The sequence below is a fragment of the Eublepharis macularius genome, chromosome 9 (genome assembly GCF_028583425.1).
Source record: "Eublepharis macularius isolate TG4126 chromosome 9, MPM_Emac_v1.0, whole genome shotgun sequence".
Classification (NCBI taxonomy): domain Eukaryota; kingdom Metazoa; phylum Chordata; class Lepidosauria; order Squamata; family Eublepharidae; genus Eublepharis; species Eublepharis macularius.
The window spans coordinates 32,468,960-32,488,694 of NC_072798.1; the positions used below are offsets into that span (position 1 = coordinate 32,468,960).

The 19,735-nt window shown below is 41.6% G+C and overlaps 1 protein-coding gene across 1 annotated transcript in view; it reads right to left on the reverse strand.

The window, feature by feature from the left end:
* Positions 1–2,887: 2,887 nt before the first annotated feature.
* SYN3 (synapsin III) overlaps positions 2,888–19,735 on the reverse strand; it is a 255,305-nt gene continuing 238,457 nt past the window's right edge. Inside the window, exons 10-13 of the mRNA XM_054989464.1 lie at positions 14,095–14,229; positions 6,823–6,910; positions 4,331–4,628; positions 2,888–4,114 (exon numbers count right to left, since the gene is read on the reverse strand). Coding sequence (XP_054845439.1) covers positions 3,982–4,114; positions 4,331–4,628; positions 6,823–6,910; positions 14,095–14,229 — 654 coding nt within the window. The 3' untranslated portion in view covers positions 2,888–3,981. The remainder of the gene's footprint in view (positions 4,115–4,330; positions 4,629–6,822; positions 6,911–14,094; positions 14,230–19,735) is intronic.

The following is a 19,735-nucleotide window of genomic DNA, read 5'->3' on the forward strand; positions in this document are numbered from 1 at the left end:
TTGAAATACTTTGTTTTTAACTCCCCGTGTTAGCTCTCAAGCTGTTTTAAGGACCACACTTCCTTAGATCATGGTGCCAGTTTCTTACAAAACATACTTTTTCTTTCAAAGGCTACCTTTGAACTTTAGCTCTTGTTCAGTTGTTCGCAGTGCAAAGTGCAACTGGATTCTTAAATTGGTAATATCAACCTGATACGCTATTTAATGCTAACGTAAGAGTGTTACAAATCAGCCTAAATATTATGAGTAGAACATGTCTAGATAAGTTTTACAAACTGAGTATAGCCAATATACTGGTGACGTACCATAATCTCCTCTATCCTTTTTGTCTCTTGAGGGATGTTGGGAGGTAAGGGAGGGGAAATGTGTAACCCAGATGTTGCCTAATCACCTGGTGCTTGGAGTTGGTTGCCTCTGTTCCCTATTAGCAAATTTCTCCCTGCCTCAGTTCAAAGCACTATGTTGTCAGGAAAAGTCTGAGTTTACACAAGTTTCACTTCTCTTGCCCAATTCCATCACAATAGTTTCACCTGCAAAGCAGGTTGCTTGGTAGGAGGAGTTGTCCTTTCTCTAGCACTTTTCAGTGTACAAAGAGCTGTATAACTATTTTATCTCTCCCTATGAGGTAGATTAAATGGAGAGTAAGGTGCAATTGTGTAGACGACTATGGCTGTTCTGTATGTCTAAACAGATCTCAAACTATTAATAACTGTTCTTTGGGACCACAATTCTAAGCCCCACAGGTGGTGCACAGAAGAATCTGCTATATTGCTATCAAGTGTCATGCGTAATGTTGAAGTTGAACCAGTTGTTTTTGCTGGATAGACATTTTGAAAAAAGGCAAAACTTTGTCATTCTGCTCTGAATATACAGCCTTAGAATAGCATGTGATTGCTGAACAGACAACAAATCTCTTGATTCCTTTGAATGGAAGATTAAAAAATGGCCTTCCATAATTCAAATGTTCAACTATTCCTTAGAATATTAATACAATCCAGACTGCTGCTAAAACTTTCAGAAGTATAGGGATGGCTTTTGCTTAATCTTTGCTTGCTCAATGAAATGTAATATACCCAGCATGAAAAACTTTGTGGGGTACAACAGAAGTAGTACCAGGAGTTGATTACTTAGCAAAATTCAGCAGAGTGCTGCTGGGTCCAGTATTGAACATGTCGCCTCCTTTTTTCATCTGCATAACCACAGCCTGCTCCCACAGGAGGTACATTCTTGAATGAGAAGAGTCATGTCCATTTTAGTGAGCTATGTCTCCTGATAATTGCTTTATTAGAGACTGAAGGAGAGCATCTTGCTCTGTTCCTGGCAGAAGTGATGGACTAGATTGATGTCCTGTTTATTTTAGAATTGCATAGATAGTGACCTAGGTGTCTTCCATATGGGAACTGTGGTTTCCCTGTTGCTGGTACAGCTGCAGATATAATGCAGCAGCAACGACGCCCCTGCAGTTTCCTTGCTGCAGTCCCCTAGAAGTGGCCACCCTTACTCCCCTGGCTCACCAGGGCTTTTGCTTTTTTTTAAAAAAAAAAGCACTAGAATATCATAGCAGTATACCTCTGTAATGGTAGGTGTAGCAGGTTCTTTGAATTCCCAGCTTTTTTAAAGTATCTAGCCCCTTCCTTTGTGAATATATGCCTTATATCTCTGCAAAAAATAAAAGCAGAATTTGTTGAACCTGCTATGCCTGTTGTGTCAGTATAGTATTTCTCTATAATGATATTCTAGTGCTAATTTTTACAAAAATAAAAGCCTCTTGATGGCAGGGGGAGAAAATAGTTGCCACAGGGACATGGCCAGGGGAAATGGCTGCCATGTGGGCTAGAATATCTAAATTTACGCACCCACACAGCAGCAATCCAGACTTTTCTACAGTCCCAAAACTTTGGAGCAAAGCAGGTTTGAGAAAGATTGGAGAAAAGCTGGGGAAACCCCTGTAGGTGCACGAACACTGCTCTGGGAAAGTTCAAAAACATTGAACTTGGGGTAGAAAACCTGTATGGAAGACTCCTTAGAAAGTAAATAAAACATATTTTAAAATGAGAATGCAACAAGCTACGCTAGTGCCAAAGGACCATCTCCTCCTTTTTTGCATTTCCCCTGTACCCTGGTTTTGCTGGGCTGCTGCTAGGCCTCACACCTGAAGTCTTACTTGATACTGCAGAGACCGAGGGAAGCAGAGGCGCTTGTCGTCTTCTGCTTTAAAGCATCATTGGTTACCTGGGACTTTGCTACTATGTGAAGATCATGGTGCAGCTTTCTGTGGGTGGGTACTACCTCAGGCCTTTCTCTAACCCACCTCCTAGGGGTGATGGTTTCACTTCACCCCATGGCTTAGCTACTTTTACTATTCTCTAAAGAGTTAATTTACTTTGATGTTCTTGAATCTGATATAAAATAACAATCTCATTGAGCTGCTGCCAGTCTAATACTGCATTATGCTGAGGTCACAATGCAAGCTTTCTTGTGGATCTTGACAACTGCAGGCTTTCAAGGGCCTCTTGGTAATATTAATTCAAAGTCTCATATATATGCCTTTCACTGGCACAGAATGGTCTGATATAAGACATTGTATTACATATTTTCATTATTACTTGGCCTTAACAGCAACCAAAAAAACTTGTCAAGCTTTAGGTACATAATGTTGAAGATTTATCAAAGGACTTTGGGTCAGGAGCGAGAACGATCTCCCTGCCCACCCTGCTTCTAGTGCTATTGTCATGCTCCATTAACTACATGCTGGGGGTGGGGTTGGGGGGTTGGAATGGCTTGCACCCAGGCTGCAAATTGCTCTAGCCCTCATTGAGCATACTTTGTGAAAGGCCGGTAGAAGGCCTGCATCCTTTCAGCTGAGGTCCAGCGCATGTTCCTTGCACACCGTAGGAAACTCCTCCAGCAATGTCTGCAACAAAGTACTGATACAAACATGACAAGTCCTCACTATAGTTGTGACCCATTCCATGCCATCAAATACTGAAGTTGGATGGCAGTATGGTGTGTGGACCCTGTTTTAATTAACAGCTACTGCAAAAAATTTCGTTGCCTGTAACTGCTGCTCTCCTCACTTGTTCCCTGAAACTGAACAATCCCTTTTCTTGTAGAATTGGGATACAGTAATTCAGTGCTCTGAGTGTGTGCCAAAAAGACTCTACCTTTCTGTGCCAAGGACGTTGGCTCTGCAAGAAGGATTCTACAAAGATAACTGGGTGATTCTCTCACTTAAGAATTTAAGGGATGGCTCTGTTTCAATAGGGGTTACATGGAAAAGCCTGTTACATGGGTGAGGTTTTAAACAATGCTGTAATCCTGCAAACTGAATAAATTGAAAACAGACATATTTAAAGTTCTGTATAAACAACAAAAAAACAGCTGTTGGGTATCTTGAAAGGATACTGCTTATATACTCTGGGCTTGTTCAGGCATACAGCAAAGTGGATAAGGTGAATGGATAGTGAGGCAGTAAGATTGTGGACTGACTACAGTTGCCTGTCATCAATACACTTGCCTTACAGTCCAAATAATGCAGGGGCAAATAACAGTTCTTGTGTAATCCTTTAGAGGGTTCAAAGTATTTCACATACATTGCAATATAAATAGGCCACATGGGGTGGATCTGACAGTTCCCATAAAGTGAGAGGCTTGCTATGAGGAAGGCTCCCCACTGAGAGGGAGTCATGGGTTCCAACCCCTCCCTCATATGTGAACTTTGACTCTAAAGTTGTGAGATGGTTAGAGATTCCATGCATTGTGCCAATGCATATGGATACGCACTATTTGGGTGTTGGGAGGTTGTGAAGCAAGGCCAACAGGAATGGGTGTGAGCAAGTTGTCACTGATTTTTGGCTTTTCCTTCTTTGCTTTATGTGTGATTTGGGCCCTTGGGAAGAAACGACATTGGATAGATCAATATAAAAACATTGGGAGGTTTGCAAATAAATAAAAACAATCCTCTGACAGGTGGAAAGGAAATTAATCAGAAAACAGGCTAGCAAATGATTTTCTCAGGTTGCGGATGGTTTCAGCTTTTGCCTCATCCTCGTTGGGGTTTCCCCTCTGGGAAGTTTCTGAGAGGCTGAAGGTATTTGTCAAAGACTGTGATTTGCTGTGAAAAAGAGAGAGAGAAAATTTTCACTCAAGTGAAAGTGGAAACTTGTCTCACATGACCAAAGGAGATGGACTGCTTTGGCATAAGTTGAATAAATCACACAATACTATCTGGTCTGTGGTTTACCTTGTTCAATTTTGATGCGACATACAGTCTCTGGCCACTGTGGGGAACCACATATTGAATAACAAACCAGCTATCAAAGGAACCTACTTTAGATGAGGATGAGAAGGGGCTTGCTGCTTGGATGGTTCACCAGAGCCTTGCTGGCCAGGAGCTCGTCCTTGGGCTGGAGGTCTAGGCTGCTGTGGGGGGAAGACAGCTGGTTTGGAAGGCTGGCTAGGTGAGCTTCCAGCAGATGATCTGGTTTGCTGGGGAGATCCAGGTGACCTCTGCTGCTGTGGGGAGGTGGACTGGGGACTTGGAGGCTGTTGACCTTGTGGAGAGAGCCTTTGCTGGGGTGGAGCCACTGCACGTGGAGGCTGTGATCCCTGAGGCGGGCGTGGGCCCCCTGAACCAAGGAAAGATGTAAAATAACATTTTTTGCATTTGTGCAAGAACTACAGAGACCAGATTCTTCATCATTAGCATTTCAGTATTTTATACAGTACTATTTCCCTATTTGGTGTAGTGGTTAAGAACGCGGGACTCTAATCTGGAGAGCCAGGTTTGATTCTCCACACCTCCACTTGAAGCCAGCTGGGTGACCTTGGGTGAGTCACAGCTTTTAGGAGCTCTCTCAGCCCCACCCACCTCACAGGGTGTTTGTTGTGGGGATAATAATGGCATATTTTGTAAACCGCTCTGAGTGGTGTTAAGTTGTCCTGAAGAGCGATATATAAATTGAATGTTATCATCATCATCATCATTTATGTGTCTGAATGACACAGAATCCTGACCGGAAAATATTTTTTTTATGGTTAAATATCCCAATATTATTTATAGACTAGATCCAGGAGCTACAAAACACAACATACACAATTACCCAGTGCTACAAAGCTGAAGCAACTTCTAATGGAAGCAGCACACTATTTGCTCGCCACCCTCTCAGGAATTCCATACAAAATCGTTTTCCCCAGTCTTGTTTTCAAGCTCGCCTATTAAGTTGCTGTAATTTAACAGCATAGAGGTATTTGACAGTCCTTTCATTTAGTTTGTGCTGTTTTTCTAATTTTTCTAAATTATTGTCCCCTTTAAATATTTACTTAGCCCCCTTATCAGTTACTTCAGTTTTTCTTTGACTATAGGTTGTTCAAAGATCTTTATTCACATAAAATTACAGATTACTGTTTGGCTCTTACCTACTTCCAGATTTTGGAACCTTTTCCATGTGGCCTTATGCCATAGAGTTGATGTGCTTTTAGGAACCTGGGCTCCCACTCCCCCTTCATGTACCTTCTGAGCTTTCACTGGCTTTTCTCAGTCTCCCCCAACCTGCTTTGTTGTGTAGTTCTAGGAAAGATCACAGCAAAGCCAGGGCGGCTACTGTCCGCATAGGAAAGTTTGGATTTTCCTGCTCCTGCAGCAGCTATTTATCTTAGTTCTCATGGCATCCATTTCCTTTTGTGCGAATGCAGAGCTTTTAAAAAGATTGTTAACTGAATACCACTGTGTCATTATAATGTTTATAGCACTGTGTTTATAAGGTTCTTTGAATGCTCAGTTTTCATTTTTATTTATGTCATTTATGGTCTGCCTTTCTTACTGAGACTCAAGGTGGATTACACAGTATGAGAGTAAAAAAAGTCGGTAGCCTCTTTGGCTGCAGAGATATTTTGGGTGGAAAAGGGGCATATAAATGTTTTAAATAAATATAAGGGGGAAACATACCTCCATAACAAAAGGGGCTACAGACTTTAAAAAAACCATAATGAAAGCTAGGCATTCAAAGAACCTGATAGATACAGTAGTCTATCAGACATAGGGAACTGGATATACATATTCAGTTGCCATTAAAAAAAATTATAAAAGCCCTGGTGACAATGTGGATGGCTGCTGCTAGGAGCCTAGGGCAGAGAAAACAATCATGTAGAAGCCTCATTGCCACTGTCTTTTACTGGCAGCCACACCAGCCATAGGAAAACCACATAAGCTTGACCTTGGGTGGAAAACACGTAAGCTATTTCTATAATGTGGTGGTTGGGGAGAAAGATAATAGTTTTCAGTCAGTGAAATGGCGCTTTCTTCCCTTCCCCTCCTGCTGCTTCCCAAAATAGAGTTGCCAGCCCCCATGTTGGCCCCGGAGATCTCCCAAAATTAGAAATGATCTCCAGGTAACAGAGATCAGTTTTCTGGGGGAAATGGCTGCTTTGGAGGGTGGCCTCTGGCCTCATACCATGCTGAGATCCTGCCTCTCCTCAAATCCTGCCTTCCCCAGGTTCCACCCCTAAAATCTCCAGGAATGTCCCAATCCAGAGTCAACAACCCTATCCCAAAATAATCCCTGAAACGCTACCTTTGGGGATGAGACCCCCCCACCAGCAGCAGCATGAGGTGGGACTTGCCCTTCTATTAGCAAAATGTTTCCATAGGATCCAACTAGTTACTTTTAAATCTTGTCCCCTCCCCACGGACAATACAGGTGCTGTGGTTAAGTATGACTGGAAGCCACACTTGTAAACAAAAATACATTATTTCTAATCCCATATTATTTACTAATAATTCTTTCCCACCCTTTAGTGCCATTTGTAAATGCTAACTGGTACCTTGAGGAGGCGGTCGGGGTTGGGATAGCTGTCCAAGTTGAGGTCCTGGCTGAGATGGCATTTGTGATTTCACTGACACCTGCTGAGGCTAGATGTTAAAAACAAAAGATCACTGTGTTGCAGAGGATATTAGAACTATGGCAACCCTAGTGACTTTATATACCGTTGTCTGCAAAAGCTTATTGTCTACAATCAGCCAGCCAGGGATGATTCCTGATGGTGAAAAATTTGGAAGCGATTTTGTAAATGCGGCTAGCAATGCAATTACAACTTGATTAGGTTGTCTTTAGAGAAGAAAAAAAAATCCTTGGAGTTAAAGTCATCTGCCTTGCAAAACGTGCACAACTGATCTCTGGTCCAGCAGGCAAGCAAATACGGAGGGAAGCCAGATTTAGTCCAGGGCTTCTGTTCCATTTAAAGTCTGTGCAAAAGGAAGAATTCTGGCACCTGTTTGGAAGGATGGGGGCTTGGATGAATCGCTTGCTTGAGCTGCAGTTCTTGACCCTGCGTTAAGAACTCTATGCAGCTCTTTTACAGTCCTCCTTTGGGGCACGTGCTTTGTGAGCCACGAGGAGATCCACAAGCAGAAACATCTTTACATGGACATATCTCTTCACACGTGTGCACACGTGCTGAAATAGGGCACCTGTCCTGGAAGCTTCTATAATATATCCAAAGTCCATGTGGTTTTTTCCCCTAGGTGTGTTATTATCGATCATATGCATCCAGTAACACACATGAAAGTGTCATTTCCAGGCATTTCTAGTAACGGACTGCTTTTCAGTGTCACAGTCTTTATAACATCTTGACTGGACATTACTCACATACGCCTGCCCCTTACACTGGCCCCTGTAAGAGCATGCCTGGGGAAAATCTTGGCCCATGCAACTCTGTCCATAGTTTTCCATGGTCTTTACCTATCATAACACTTGCATGAAATTTCTGAAAATAACTACAGTATTGAAATCCATTAACTTTTGCAGAGAGCTGGACTTCCGGTTTGGGATTTATGGAGGTCTAACGCAGCTCCATTTGCGGAGCTGACCGGACTGCCGTTTTAAGCGGCCGGCGGGGTGAAAATAGCCCGCGGCCGACTGCTCTCAGGCGGAGAGCAGGCAAAGAACGCTCGAGACCCTAGGGCGCGTTGATCTCGGACGAGGGGGGGCTCTACACAACGGGTCCCCTCCCGATCCTTGAGGTCCCACCCTGAGACGGGTCGGCTACAATCTCTGCGGCAGTTTTGGGGCCAACTCGGCTGGCATAAGACCTACATACCCAAGCTTCGATTGGGGGAAAGAAGTGGAAAGGAGAATCTGAAATCGAAACAGCGATTACAACCCGAGAAAAGTGAAGGGAAGGTAAAGATCACTATCTTCCAATACGGGACAGATTGATAAAAACAGAGAGGAAAAAAAGTAGACTTTTAAACTGCAACAGACTAGTGAAAAGGAGGGGAAGCTTCGGCAGGAGTTGTATTAGAAAAGAGACTAAGTTTAAAGAAGTTATTAAAGAAATCGGACTATTGTTTTGAATACCTGTGGCTTTGGAGCTGTGAGAAAAAGACACCATCGCGAGATCTGCTGTGGGAAGACGGGAGACAGGAAGTGCGTAACAACAATAGAGCGGCTGGAGAGAAGCGGCCCTGGCTGGAGGGCAGGAAGAAGGGAATCGCCATCTTTGAGAGGGGAAGGGCCGCGGCCTCAGCGGAAAAGGAAGTAGGCCATATTGGATTATAAAATCATAGAGAGACCATAGAGAAAAGACGCCCGACATTTTGGACCCTTTAAAATTAATTTATGCAAGAAGACCGGGACATTTGAAATAAAAAAGGTACTAAATTTAACGCCACGGAGTTAAGGAAGAGAGCGGACTCGTGGGAGCGAGCTAAAGCAAGCCCCACGATGTCAAAGAAAGAGTGGCAATCGGCAATAGAAAACCTGGATAAAAAACTTTTGGAGGTGATTAAAGAATTTAAAGACATGAAATTGGAGCTGATTAAAGAGGTTAAACAGACAGTAAAATCGGAGCTGTCAGAAGTAAAATCGGAGCTGTCAGAAGTGAAGAAAGGTATGGAAACAATACAAAGTGAATTACAAGGGACGCAGCAGAGAGTTAAAACAGTAGAAGGAGCGATGGAGAACTTAGCAGATACGCAACAAACAGAGATGAGGCTGATGAGGGGAAGGATGGCGGTTGCGGAAAGCAGACATATGGAGAAGCAGCTCAGATTTCGCGGCCTGCCGGAAGTGGAAGGAAAGACAGCGCAAGAACAGATGACAGAGGTGTTAGCTGAATACCTGGGGAAGGAGGAGGGGAGGATGTTGTGGCTATCCTAGATGTGGCATATCGTGTGAATTCGAGAATTGCAACCCAGAGGAAACTACCAAGAGACGTGATTGTACAATTTACAACAAGAAACATGAAAGAGAAGATTGTGACTAAACAGTTTCAAGATCCATTGGAGATCGATGGCAAGACAATTATCATAATGAAGGAACTACCCAGATCAGTGCTACTAGATCGGAAAAAATATAAAGGGCTAATCCAGATGTTGAAGGACATGAAAATCAGGTACAGATGGGAGCTCCCAGAGGGTTTGTCCTTCGAATTTGGAGGCGCTAAAAAGCGTATCAGATCTGAGCGGGAGATGGAGCGATTTATAAGGGACAATGAAAAAGACTTACCAACAAGATTATGAATATGGAGTGTAAAGTATTATCTTGGAATGTAAATGGACTAAATTCACCGAATAAGAGAAAAAATATTTTTCACTGGCTATTAAAACAAAAATGTGATATTGTTTGTTTGCAAGAGACTCATATTCGAAAACAGGATGTAAAATATCTAAAACTGGGAAAATTGGGCAAAGACTTTGTAGCGGCCTCAAGTAAAAAAAAAAGAGGAGTGGTGTTGTATGTAAAAGAGGAGCTACAACCAAAATTTATAATGAAAGATGTGGAAGCCAGATTTGTAGCAGTGGAATGTACTTGGAATTTAAAGAGAGTGTTGGTAGTCGGAATCTATGCACCCAACGGTGCAAAAGAGAGCTTCTTTGAGGATTTGAGGAAGCATTTAGATGATCTTTCATATGACCAAATAATTCTTGCTGGAGACTTCAATGGAGTGACAGACTTGGAACTGGATAAAAAGACTACAATGACACAAAAGAAAAGAGGACTATTACCAAAGCTCTTTTTTGAGTTGATTCAACAAGAGACTCTTGAAGATGTATGGAGGAGAGAATATCCTAAAAGTAGGCAGTTTACTTTTTATTCTGCAAGGCATTCCACGTTATCAAGAATTGACATGATCTGGGCCTCAAAAGATTTGGCGTTATGGACTAAAGATGTAGAAATAATGCCGATGGTAGGCTCAGATCACAACCCAATTATGTGGAAGCTGGGGAAAAGGAGGAAAAGGAAAGCATGGAGAATAAATGAGGATTTGTTACAGGAAAAAGAGAATATGGAAATATTGAGAAGAGAGACAAAGTTTTTCATTCAATACAACGTGAATAAAGAAGTACCAACTGATAAAGTTTGGGATGCTTATAAGGCGGTTATAAGGGGCATACTAATGGACTTAAATGGTAGAGCAAGAAAGAAGAAAGAGGAGAAGAGACAAGAGATTGAGGAGAAAATTAAAACTAAGGAAATACAGCTAAAAAAGAGACCAGGGAAAAAGAAATTATACCAGGAAATTAAGATATTGCAAGAACAGCTAACAGCAATGAGTAATAAAGAATTGGAGTGGAATCTCAAAAGGCTGAATCAGAAAGTGTTTGAGGGTGCAAATAAACCTGGGAAGTACCTGGCATGGCAACTGAAGAAAAGAAGGGAAAAGAAAACAATAAATAAAATTTGTGAAGATGACAAAACGTATTTGGAACAGAATACCATTAGTAGAGCCTTTTATAAATTCTACGCTAAATTGTATAATAAGAAAGAAGTAAATAAAGACTCAATAGCGTCATATTTGGAGAAAATGACACTTCCAGAAATCTCGGACGCTTGGAGAAATAAATTGAACAGTGAAGTAACGGATGAGGAAATAAGTAAGGCAATACAATCTGCAAATCTAGGAAAGGCGCCAGGGCCAGACGGACTTACAGCTAAATTTTATAAGACTATGGCCAATGAGCTGGCACCATTCCTAAAGGAGGTGATCAATGGAGTTTTAAGGGATCAAAGGATTCCAGACACTTGGTCTGAAGCGAACATATCATTGATCCCAAAAGAGGGCCAAGACTTGACTAGTGTGAAAAACTACAGACCTATATCGTTACTCAACAATGACTATAAAATCTTTGCGAAGATACTGGCGGAGAGACTGAAGGGGTGGCTTTCGGAAGTTATAGAGGAGGAGCAAGCAGGCTTTCTGCCAGACAGACAAATAAGAGACAATTTAAGGACAGTGATTGATGCTATTGAATATTATGATAAGCGTTGTGATAAAGAGGTTGGTTTCTTCTTTGTTGACGCTGAAAAGGCATTTGACAATTTAAACTGGGACTTTATGTTTGCCACTATGGAAAAGCTACAATTAGGAGAAAGATTCATCAGAGCAATTAAGGAAATTTATAGAGACCAGACTGCAGCAATTGTGGTAAATGATGAACTGACCAAGAAATTGACTATAAGCAAAGGAACAAGACAAGGTTGCCCGTTGTCTCCACTGTTGTTCATTTTAGTATTGGAGATTCTGATGATACAAATACGACAAGATGAGGAAATTCGAGGAATAAAAATAAAGGACTATTCATACAAGGTCAGAGCATTTGCGGATGACATAATGTTAATTGTAGAGGACCCACTGGAGAACATGCCAAAAGTGATAGATAAGATCAAGGAGTTTGGGGATTTGGCAGGTTTCTTCATTAACAAAAAGAAGTCAAAGATAATATGTAAAAACATGACTAAGCAGAAACAACAATTGTTAATGGAAACAACGGATTGTGAAGTAACAAGTAAGGTGAAATATTTGGGAATTGAACTGACTGCAAAGAATATAGATTTGTTCAAGAATAATTATGAAAAATTGTGGATTCAGATTGAGAGAGACTTGATTAAATGGAATAGGCTCAATCTGTCATGGTTGGGTAGGATTGCAGCGGTTAAGATGAATGTGTTACCAAGAGTGATGTTTTTGCTACAGACAATACCAATCATCAGAGACTCTAAACAATTTGAAAAGTGGCAGAGGAAAATATCAGATTTTGTATGGGCAGGCAAGAAGCCTCGAGTGAAAATGAAAGTTTTACAAGATGCAAAAGAAAGAGGCGGAATGCAACTGCCCAATCTGAGACTTTATCACGATGCAATCTGCCTAGTTTGGCTGAAAGAGTGGATGACATTAAAGAACAAGAAACTATTAGCCCTAGAGGGATATAAAAAAATATGTGGATGGCATGCATACCTATGGCATGACAAAGTAAAGGTCAACTCGATGTTCCTGCACCATTTTGTACGGAGAAGTCTATACACAATCTGGAAGAAGTACAGAATTTACCTACAAGAAGGAACTCCTTGGTGGGTGGTTCCATATGAGGTGATAGACCCGAGAGCTGTTGACAACGAACGACAATGTTTGACATATAAAGAAATAACTAAAATAGAAGCATCTAAACTTAGAATAAAGACGCAAGAGGAACTATCACCGAACTACGATTGGTTCCAGTATAGACAGATCAGAGATTTGTATAACTCGGACTCTGTAAAGGGAGGTATACGAATAGAGAATTCGGAACTAGAGCAGACCCTTTTTAAAGAGGACAAGAAAAGAATATCCAAGGTATACCAAGTACTGTTGAAATGGTATACTGAGGATGAGACAGTTAAAACACAAATGGTGAAATGGGCTATAAATTTTAATAAAGAGATAACAATGGAGGCATGGGAATACTTGTGGAAGACTACAATGAAGACAACGACATGTACAAATATTAAAGAGAATATTTACAAAATGATCTATCGTTGGTACATGACACCAAAGAAGATTGCGCTAGGGAACTTGAACACTTCTAATAAATGCTGGAAATGTAGGAAGCATGAGGGCTCCCTCTATCACATGTGGTGGTCGTGTGATGTAGCTAGGCAGTACTGGGGGGAAATAATAAGAGAAATGAGCGAAATTTTACAATTTCAAATAAATAAGAACCCAGAACTCCTGCTACTAAACTTGGGAATGGAGGGAATTCCAGCCCATCATAGGACGTTGATATTTTATATGACAGCAGCAGCCAGACTTTTGTATGCGCAAAAATGGAAAGTACAAGAAGTGCCAACTATTGAAGATTGGATTTACAAATTGCTGTACATGGCAGAAATGGACAAGATGACAAGAAAACTGAGAAATCTGGACTCAGGGCAGTTTAACACAGATTGGGAGAAGCTGAAACAATATCTGGAGAAGAAATGGGAGGTGGGAGGAAAACTGTGGCAGTTTGAGAACTACTGAAGTATAATAAAATGTAGAGGGGGGTGACTTTACCCGGGGGGGGAAGAGATAAATGTGAATTTATAAGCAGTTAGAATAACAGATTGATATATATATAGATATATATAGGTTAATAGATAGAATATTGATAGAAAATAATTAATGATAAGGTTTAAATATAAGTATTGGGTAACCAACAATATTTTCTTTCTTTGATAAGATTTGTATGCACCAAACTGAATGTACAGAAGAGTCAAATTGATTGACTATGATATGAGTTATATAGAATTACCATAAAAAGATACAATGAGTAATATATAGAGAATAAGTTAAATTGTTTGATTTAAATGTAAGATCTTAAATGTAAGATTTTTATGGTTTATGATATATAGAAATATTTAAAACTGGAAATGGGATAAATTGTTTATCCAAGATAGAACCAAAGACTTACAGTTTGGGTATATAACAAGAAAAGTAGTTAAGGATGTACTGCTTAGTATAATGGAGAATGTATACTTGTTTTAGATAGAGGAATTTAATAGAAGTAAGGGAAAAGGGACAAAGGGTGGGAAAGCTGTTGGAAGTCAACAAAAGGGGGGGAAAGGGAGGGGGTTAGAAGTGAAAAAATTTGGGGAAAATTGAATGTAATGTAAAAAATAATGGATTCTAACCCAATAAAAAAATTTTTCAAAAAAAAAAAAACTTTTGCAGAGAGCTGTTTTGCTTTCTGAAAGCATGGAAATACTCCGTGTATTTACATATTACTTGAACATTTTAGCTCTTGCTTAGGTCATAAGAACATGATTGGCTTTCTTGGAAACTTCTTGCTGTTCTTACCCAAGGCCTCAGAGGTGAAGGAGAAGATCCCACTGTCAGGACCATCTGAGTCATTCTGGAGACAACCAGATCTGCAATTAGCTGCCTGTCTTCTTCCACATGCTCCCCTATCAGGGGCATTGAGCTGTCCATCACCTGGATAGAAAGATTATGAGTTTTTAATGTAAATGGCAGCCCAGGTATAGCATCAAATACTGTCATTTCTGGGATATATAATCAAATAAGGGTACATTATAGCCATAAACAACAACAATATAATATTCAACTGCCTGGGGATTACATGGCAGATTTAATAAATATGCTGTATCTTAAATGTCAAGTACCTGAGGTACACTACACTGTTGCACTTTTAAAAAACCAAAAATGCATATCTACAACATTTTTTTGTTTTTTGATGGTAAATAGCACAATCAGTTCACATTGTCTGCATGCACCTCACTTTATCTCCTGTCTTTGTTTAAATGTCCCACTTGCATACTATAGGTAGTATCTTGTAAATCTGGAATCTCTGCCACATCTATGATCTTCAATGCTGAAAGGCTGGAAAAACGTTTCACATTCCCTTTCCTCATGGCCATTATTCCACTCCAGCACTGACTCAACACCAAATGTACAAAAATTCCTGGCTAGTCTAATCCCAAAAGATATTTGCTGTGGCAAGACTGGGCCAGGCGAGCGCATCCCTTGCTGTGATGGGCCTTCCCTCCCCACACCTCTGGCTCCCACAAGTTTTCTTGAGCTATGTGACATCCTCTTTGCCCACCTTTAGTTTATCTGGCAGCTGCCGATCCCACATGGAAAAGTCATATTATTTCCATTTAATATTATAGATTTTGACCAGTAGATGGAGCCATTATACTCCCAAACTCTACTCAATGAAGTAACATCAGGAATAATTTATACTACTATTAATCATATCCCTGGCACTTTTAGAGATGAAACTGCCCTATAATTATTTACATCCCATCCATCAGCACAACCACCTTCCAAGGAAGAAAAGGGCTGTTCTGAGCATGTTCAAGGGTTGGAGGAGGGGAAAGGTAGATTGGCACTTGCAGAGAATCTACCAGCTGCATTTGCATATTGCTGGTGCCTTGTTCCCATTACTGGGCTGACTCTGCCAGCACTGGCCTGGCTTCAGGAGCTGGTGGAAAGCAATCCTAGTTTGCATTTTATTAGATAAGCAGAGACAGTAATCTCACCCCTTCTCGGTCTCTGCTAAATGGCAGCATCTTGACTGCTACAAGAGGAAGTTTCAGAAGTGCTGATTCATGCAATTCACTATCACGTAATGCTGCACACAAGACTTCAGTTTCCTGAAACGTACTGGATGGTTTGGTGTGTGTGTGTGTGTGGGGGGGGGAGATGTCAGGTATCTGTCCCTGGTATTATTTTTCTGTAAAGTCCATGTTAGTCTTGAGCTGTCTCTGGCCAATTAGGCTGCTTCCATGCTACTATTTCATTCCATTTTACACTAGAACGGATGTCATTTTTTTAACTCACTATGGAGGATCCACATGACACTGTTGCTAAACTGTAGCATATCGATTGTGTGTGTTGTGTTCCCACCTTGTTTTCCAGAGCTGTTTTGTGATGATCTTTTGGGCTTTGAAATGAACCCATCCAAAATAGTATTGAAGTGCCTGGATGGCAGAGTGGTCCCATGAGACAGTAATAATAACATAATAACATTTAGTTTATATACTGCCCTTCCGGTCACCTTAACGCCACTCAGAGCAGTTTACAAAGTATGTTGTTATTATCCCACAACAATCACCCTGTGAACTGGGGACACCAAATGGTTAATGATACGCTACTATTACCTGTCTATTCCCCCATTATTTTCCAACAATTTTCCATTCTCCTTTCTGTTTTTGCACAAAAAATGAAAGTGAAACAAATTGAATGTTTACTATATCTGTTTGTGCACATGCCAGTGACTGTAGTGCTATCATCTGAGACACCAACCTCAGAACATAAGGGCCTGGTGCCCCAAAGGCACCTTCTTTCTGAACCCCTTCTAGGTTGGCTGTCAGGCCTGTACAGTTACTGCTTGCTACATCTGGCTTGCATAGCTGGCTCTGATTCAGGGCTGGGCTGACTCCAGGCCCCCCCTACTCTAGAGCTGGGTGCTTCCTCCTACCTTGTGCCTGCCATTCAGATGCCTTCAGCCACTTACGTTATAAGCCCTTAAAATCCCAATGTTAGCAGTGCTGAGCAAATAAGCCTCTACATCAGATGAACCTCTCAGTGCTAGGTGATGCTTAGCATGAGAGCCACTGTCACTGTTGCCCACTGGGAGCACAGGGCTGGTCAGCCCAATGTTTTTCCTACCCCAGGCAAACTATGAGGGAACAGTGAGATGTCTGGAATGAACAAATAACTTGCTGGGCATTCAAAGTGAACCATGTAAATATAATAATGTCCCTCCCTCCACGTTCCATTATAACAGCTACAGAAAACAGATATGGAGTAAACAGATATGGAGATTCTAGAAGCCAATGAATGTCAAGCTCCTCTTCCAACCAGTAGAGGAGGCTTCTCTCATCTTTTTGATGCCTCTCAAAATCTGGCGCCCTAGGGGATCACCTAGGTTTGCCTAGTGATCGGGCTGGTCCTGTGCAAGAACCCTTGCTCTAGTCAATCTGATGGTCTTGTGGGTGCTGGCGGCAGCAGCAGCAGCTCAGGCATTGAAAGGAGCTTGGGAGGGAGCAGGAGGGAGTGCCTCGGCTCAGCAGGGGGCTGAGAGAGGGAAGGAAGGGGCTGGAGGTGGGGAAGTGCAGCTCAGTGGGGGGTGAAAATATTTCTAATTCTTGAAGATACACCACTGCGCTAATAAAAAAAATATTTTTAAAGAATGAGGAAATAGTTGAGATTTGAGTTCAGGGGAATGTAGTAATTAATAGAACCAAACACTGGGAGGAAACCAGTTCAGGAGGTGGTTAATTAAACTAATATTTTGTGTACTAAATGGGAGAGTTCTTCTGTTCGAAAGCTGCAATCTTAAGCACATTTTTAGGGACTGTTGATGAGAGTGGGAAGAAAGGCAGCTTGGTATATAGGCCAATATGGTCTGATATTGGAAGCTAAACAGGGCTGGTACTGGGATCACCAGGAAAGACTGCAGAGGAAGGCAATGACAAAGCACCTCTGCTTCTCACTTGCCTTGTAAGCCCCTTGCTGGGATGCAACGTAAGTACATAAGTCCTACTGAACCAAATAGAATTCTTATAGTCCTTGGCTAGTAAGGAACTGGCTGCTTTATCCTTTGCTGGGTGGGCAGGCATTGCAGGATTGCAGTGGGAAATTTAGTGCTATATTGGAGTACTCCATTAGTAATAACTAACTCAACTCAATGGATTCAGAACACACATTGCAGGTTTGCCAGTGCCTGGCTCCCATTTCCTATGGCTGTTCTTGCAGCGAATGGGGGAAAATAATGTAAAAAAAATTGCCAGTGGGTGATGGAGTGATGTCACTTCCAAGGAAAACCCAGTCCTCAGAAGTTAGTCCCATTTTCCTCATTGGGGCTTATTCTCAGGAATTTAGGATTGCAGTCAGTTTCAGCTTATAGGGGGATTCCATTTGGTAGTAGATACTTCCATTTATGTTTTAGATGACTGCTTATTATTACACTATACTTTTATGTTCTTTAATCCTGGATTAATGGACACCGTTTTGAGTTTTGGAAAAACACGGATACACTTTCTTAAAATAACATCTCCATGCTACAGATCTTGAATAGTCCCATCATTTAGAGCATCTTTCCTTATCATTACTGGACTAGGAGAATGATGAATAAGGTCAGAGAGCAGCAAAGAATCATCACAGGAATAGAGACAGCTTCTATGATTTCAGCTGCAGTACAAAAACAGGACAGGTCCCATTTATCGCGGTGGAATTATTTTGGATTTGTCTAAAATGAAACAAAATGCTGAGATTAAAAAAAATGAAACTAAATGCAAAGTTGGCATGTGCACAGCAGAAAGAACCATTCTCCATCCCTGAGAAATAGAGTTCCACATAACAGCTGAGGGAAAACAAAGGCTGCCGGACCATGTGGCTGTGGCCTTCGCAGCTGTGCAAGGTCAGTGACTGTCTCCTGCACAGCTGCTTTCTCCTGATAAGGTATCTTGGAGGGAGAAGGGGAAATGAAAGAGCCTGGAACACACACACCCTCCCTGTCTGCGAGCATCTTTTCCACTTCTGCGTCACTGTGAGATGTGTCGACTAAACTTGTTGCTGATTTTTTGTGCTGAGCGTGGGCTGACAGGAAAGAACCAGAGAGCTGATTAATCGCATCAAAGGGGATGGTAGATACGGCAGTGACAGGATAAATAAGCTTCTGTACAGAGCATTATGACAAAGCTCGGGGGGGGGGGCTGGTGGAGAGCAGCAGCTAAACAAGCATCACGAGTGGGTCCTGGAGTTGCCAGTTGTCCAATAAAACTGCCCTGGTCTACTGTGTCCTTTAACAGCAGCTGACAAGAAGAAACCAGCAGGTGAAACTTCCCATGGCAATGAACATTACCATCCACTAACACTTGCAGATTATGCTGTTTTTAAAGGCTAAGATGCAGATGCCGTTATAAACGGGCAACCCTACTGGGTTTATGATTTGCAAATGAAGGGAAATATTAAGTGTTATTAACCAGCTTGATGCACACCCTGGCCACCAATAAAATTGTTATCAAAATCTTCTGACAGGGCTTTAGGAAACTGATGAGGCCCCTAGGTCTGAATTTTGCTATCTGCTAGGGCAAATATAATCGCATCTCCTGTGCACTGCATGTAGCCATCCCACTTTAAACATGTTCCACACCTAGAGATTTCTGCTTTACTTGGGCACCTCTCTGGTTGTGATGTTTGTCTCTCTCTAAGTACCTTATTTCTTGCCCAAGTCCTGGAGATAAGATGCATGTTGCAAATTCCATGCTCAGAACTCAATGCCAAAGTACAAGCAAGACACCTATTCAGATGAGGACTGCATGGCCGAAAAGCGGGGGATGCGCTCCATTGTAAAGCGGAGTGTACTGATGGGGAGGAAAATGTAACATCTAAGGCCCTATGACAGGGCCAGAATAAAGCAGGACTTGGGTGTGCACAAAAAATGTGAGTACAGATATTGGATTACTAAATTATTATCACAAGCAAAATATACCAGAGTTCATCCTGTTCAGTAGTGTAATTAGTAAAAGCAGCAAACATCTGGACAGTGTAAATACCAGGGCCGATTCCAGATGACTAACCTTAAGGGGCTTCATGCCGCCCTCTTCCGGATCGCAACGGGGAAAATGCGAAATATTGTGTTTCCTCGCGCGAGTTTTGCACGACGATGCGCAAAACTCGCGTGAGGAAACGCGATATTTCGCATTTTCCCCGTCGCGATCCAGAAGAGGGCAGCATGAAGCGCCTTAAGGTTAGTCATCTGGAATCGGCCCTGGTAGGGTTCCCATCTTTTAAACTAGTCCATCTAGCTAACTCTTTAATATCAGTTTGATATGTAAGCAATTATCAAGCAATGTTATTTAACTTGGTTATTACCTCCATGCACATGATGAGAAGAGCTGTGGTTCTCAAAAGCTTATGCTACAATAACGTTGGTTAGTCTTAAAGACGCTACTGGACTTTTTATTGTGTA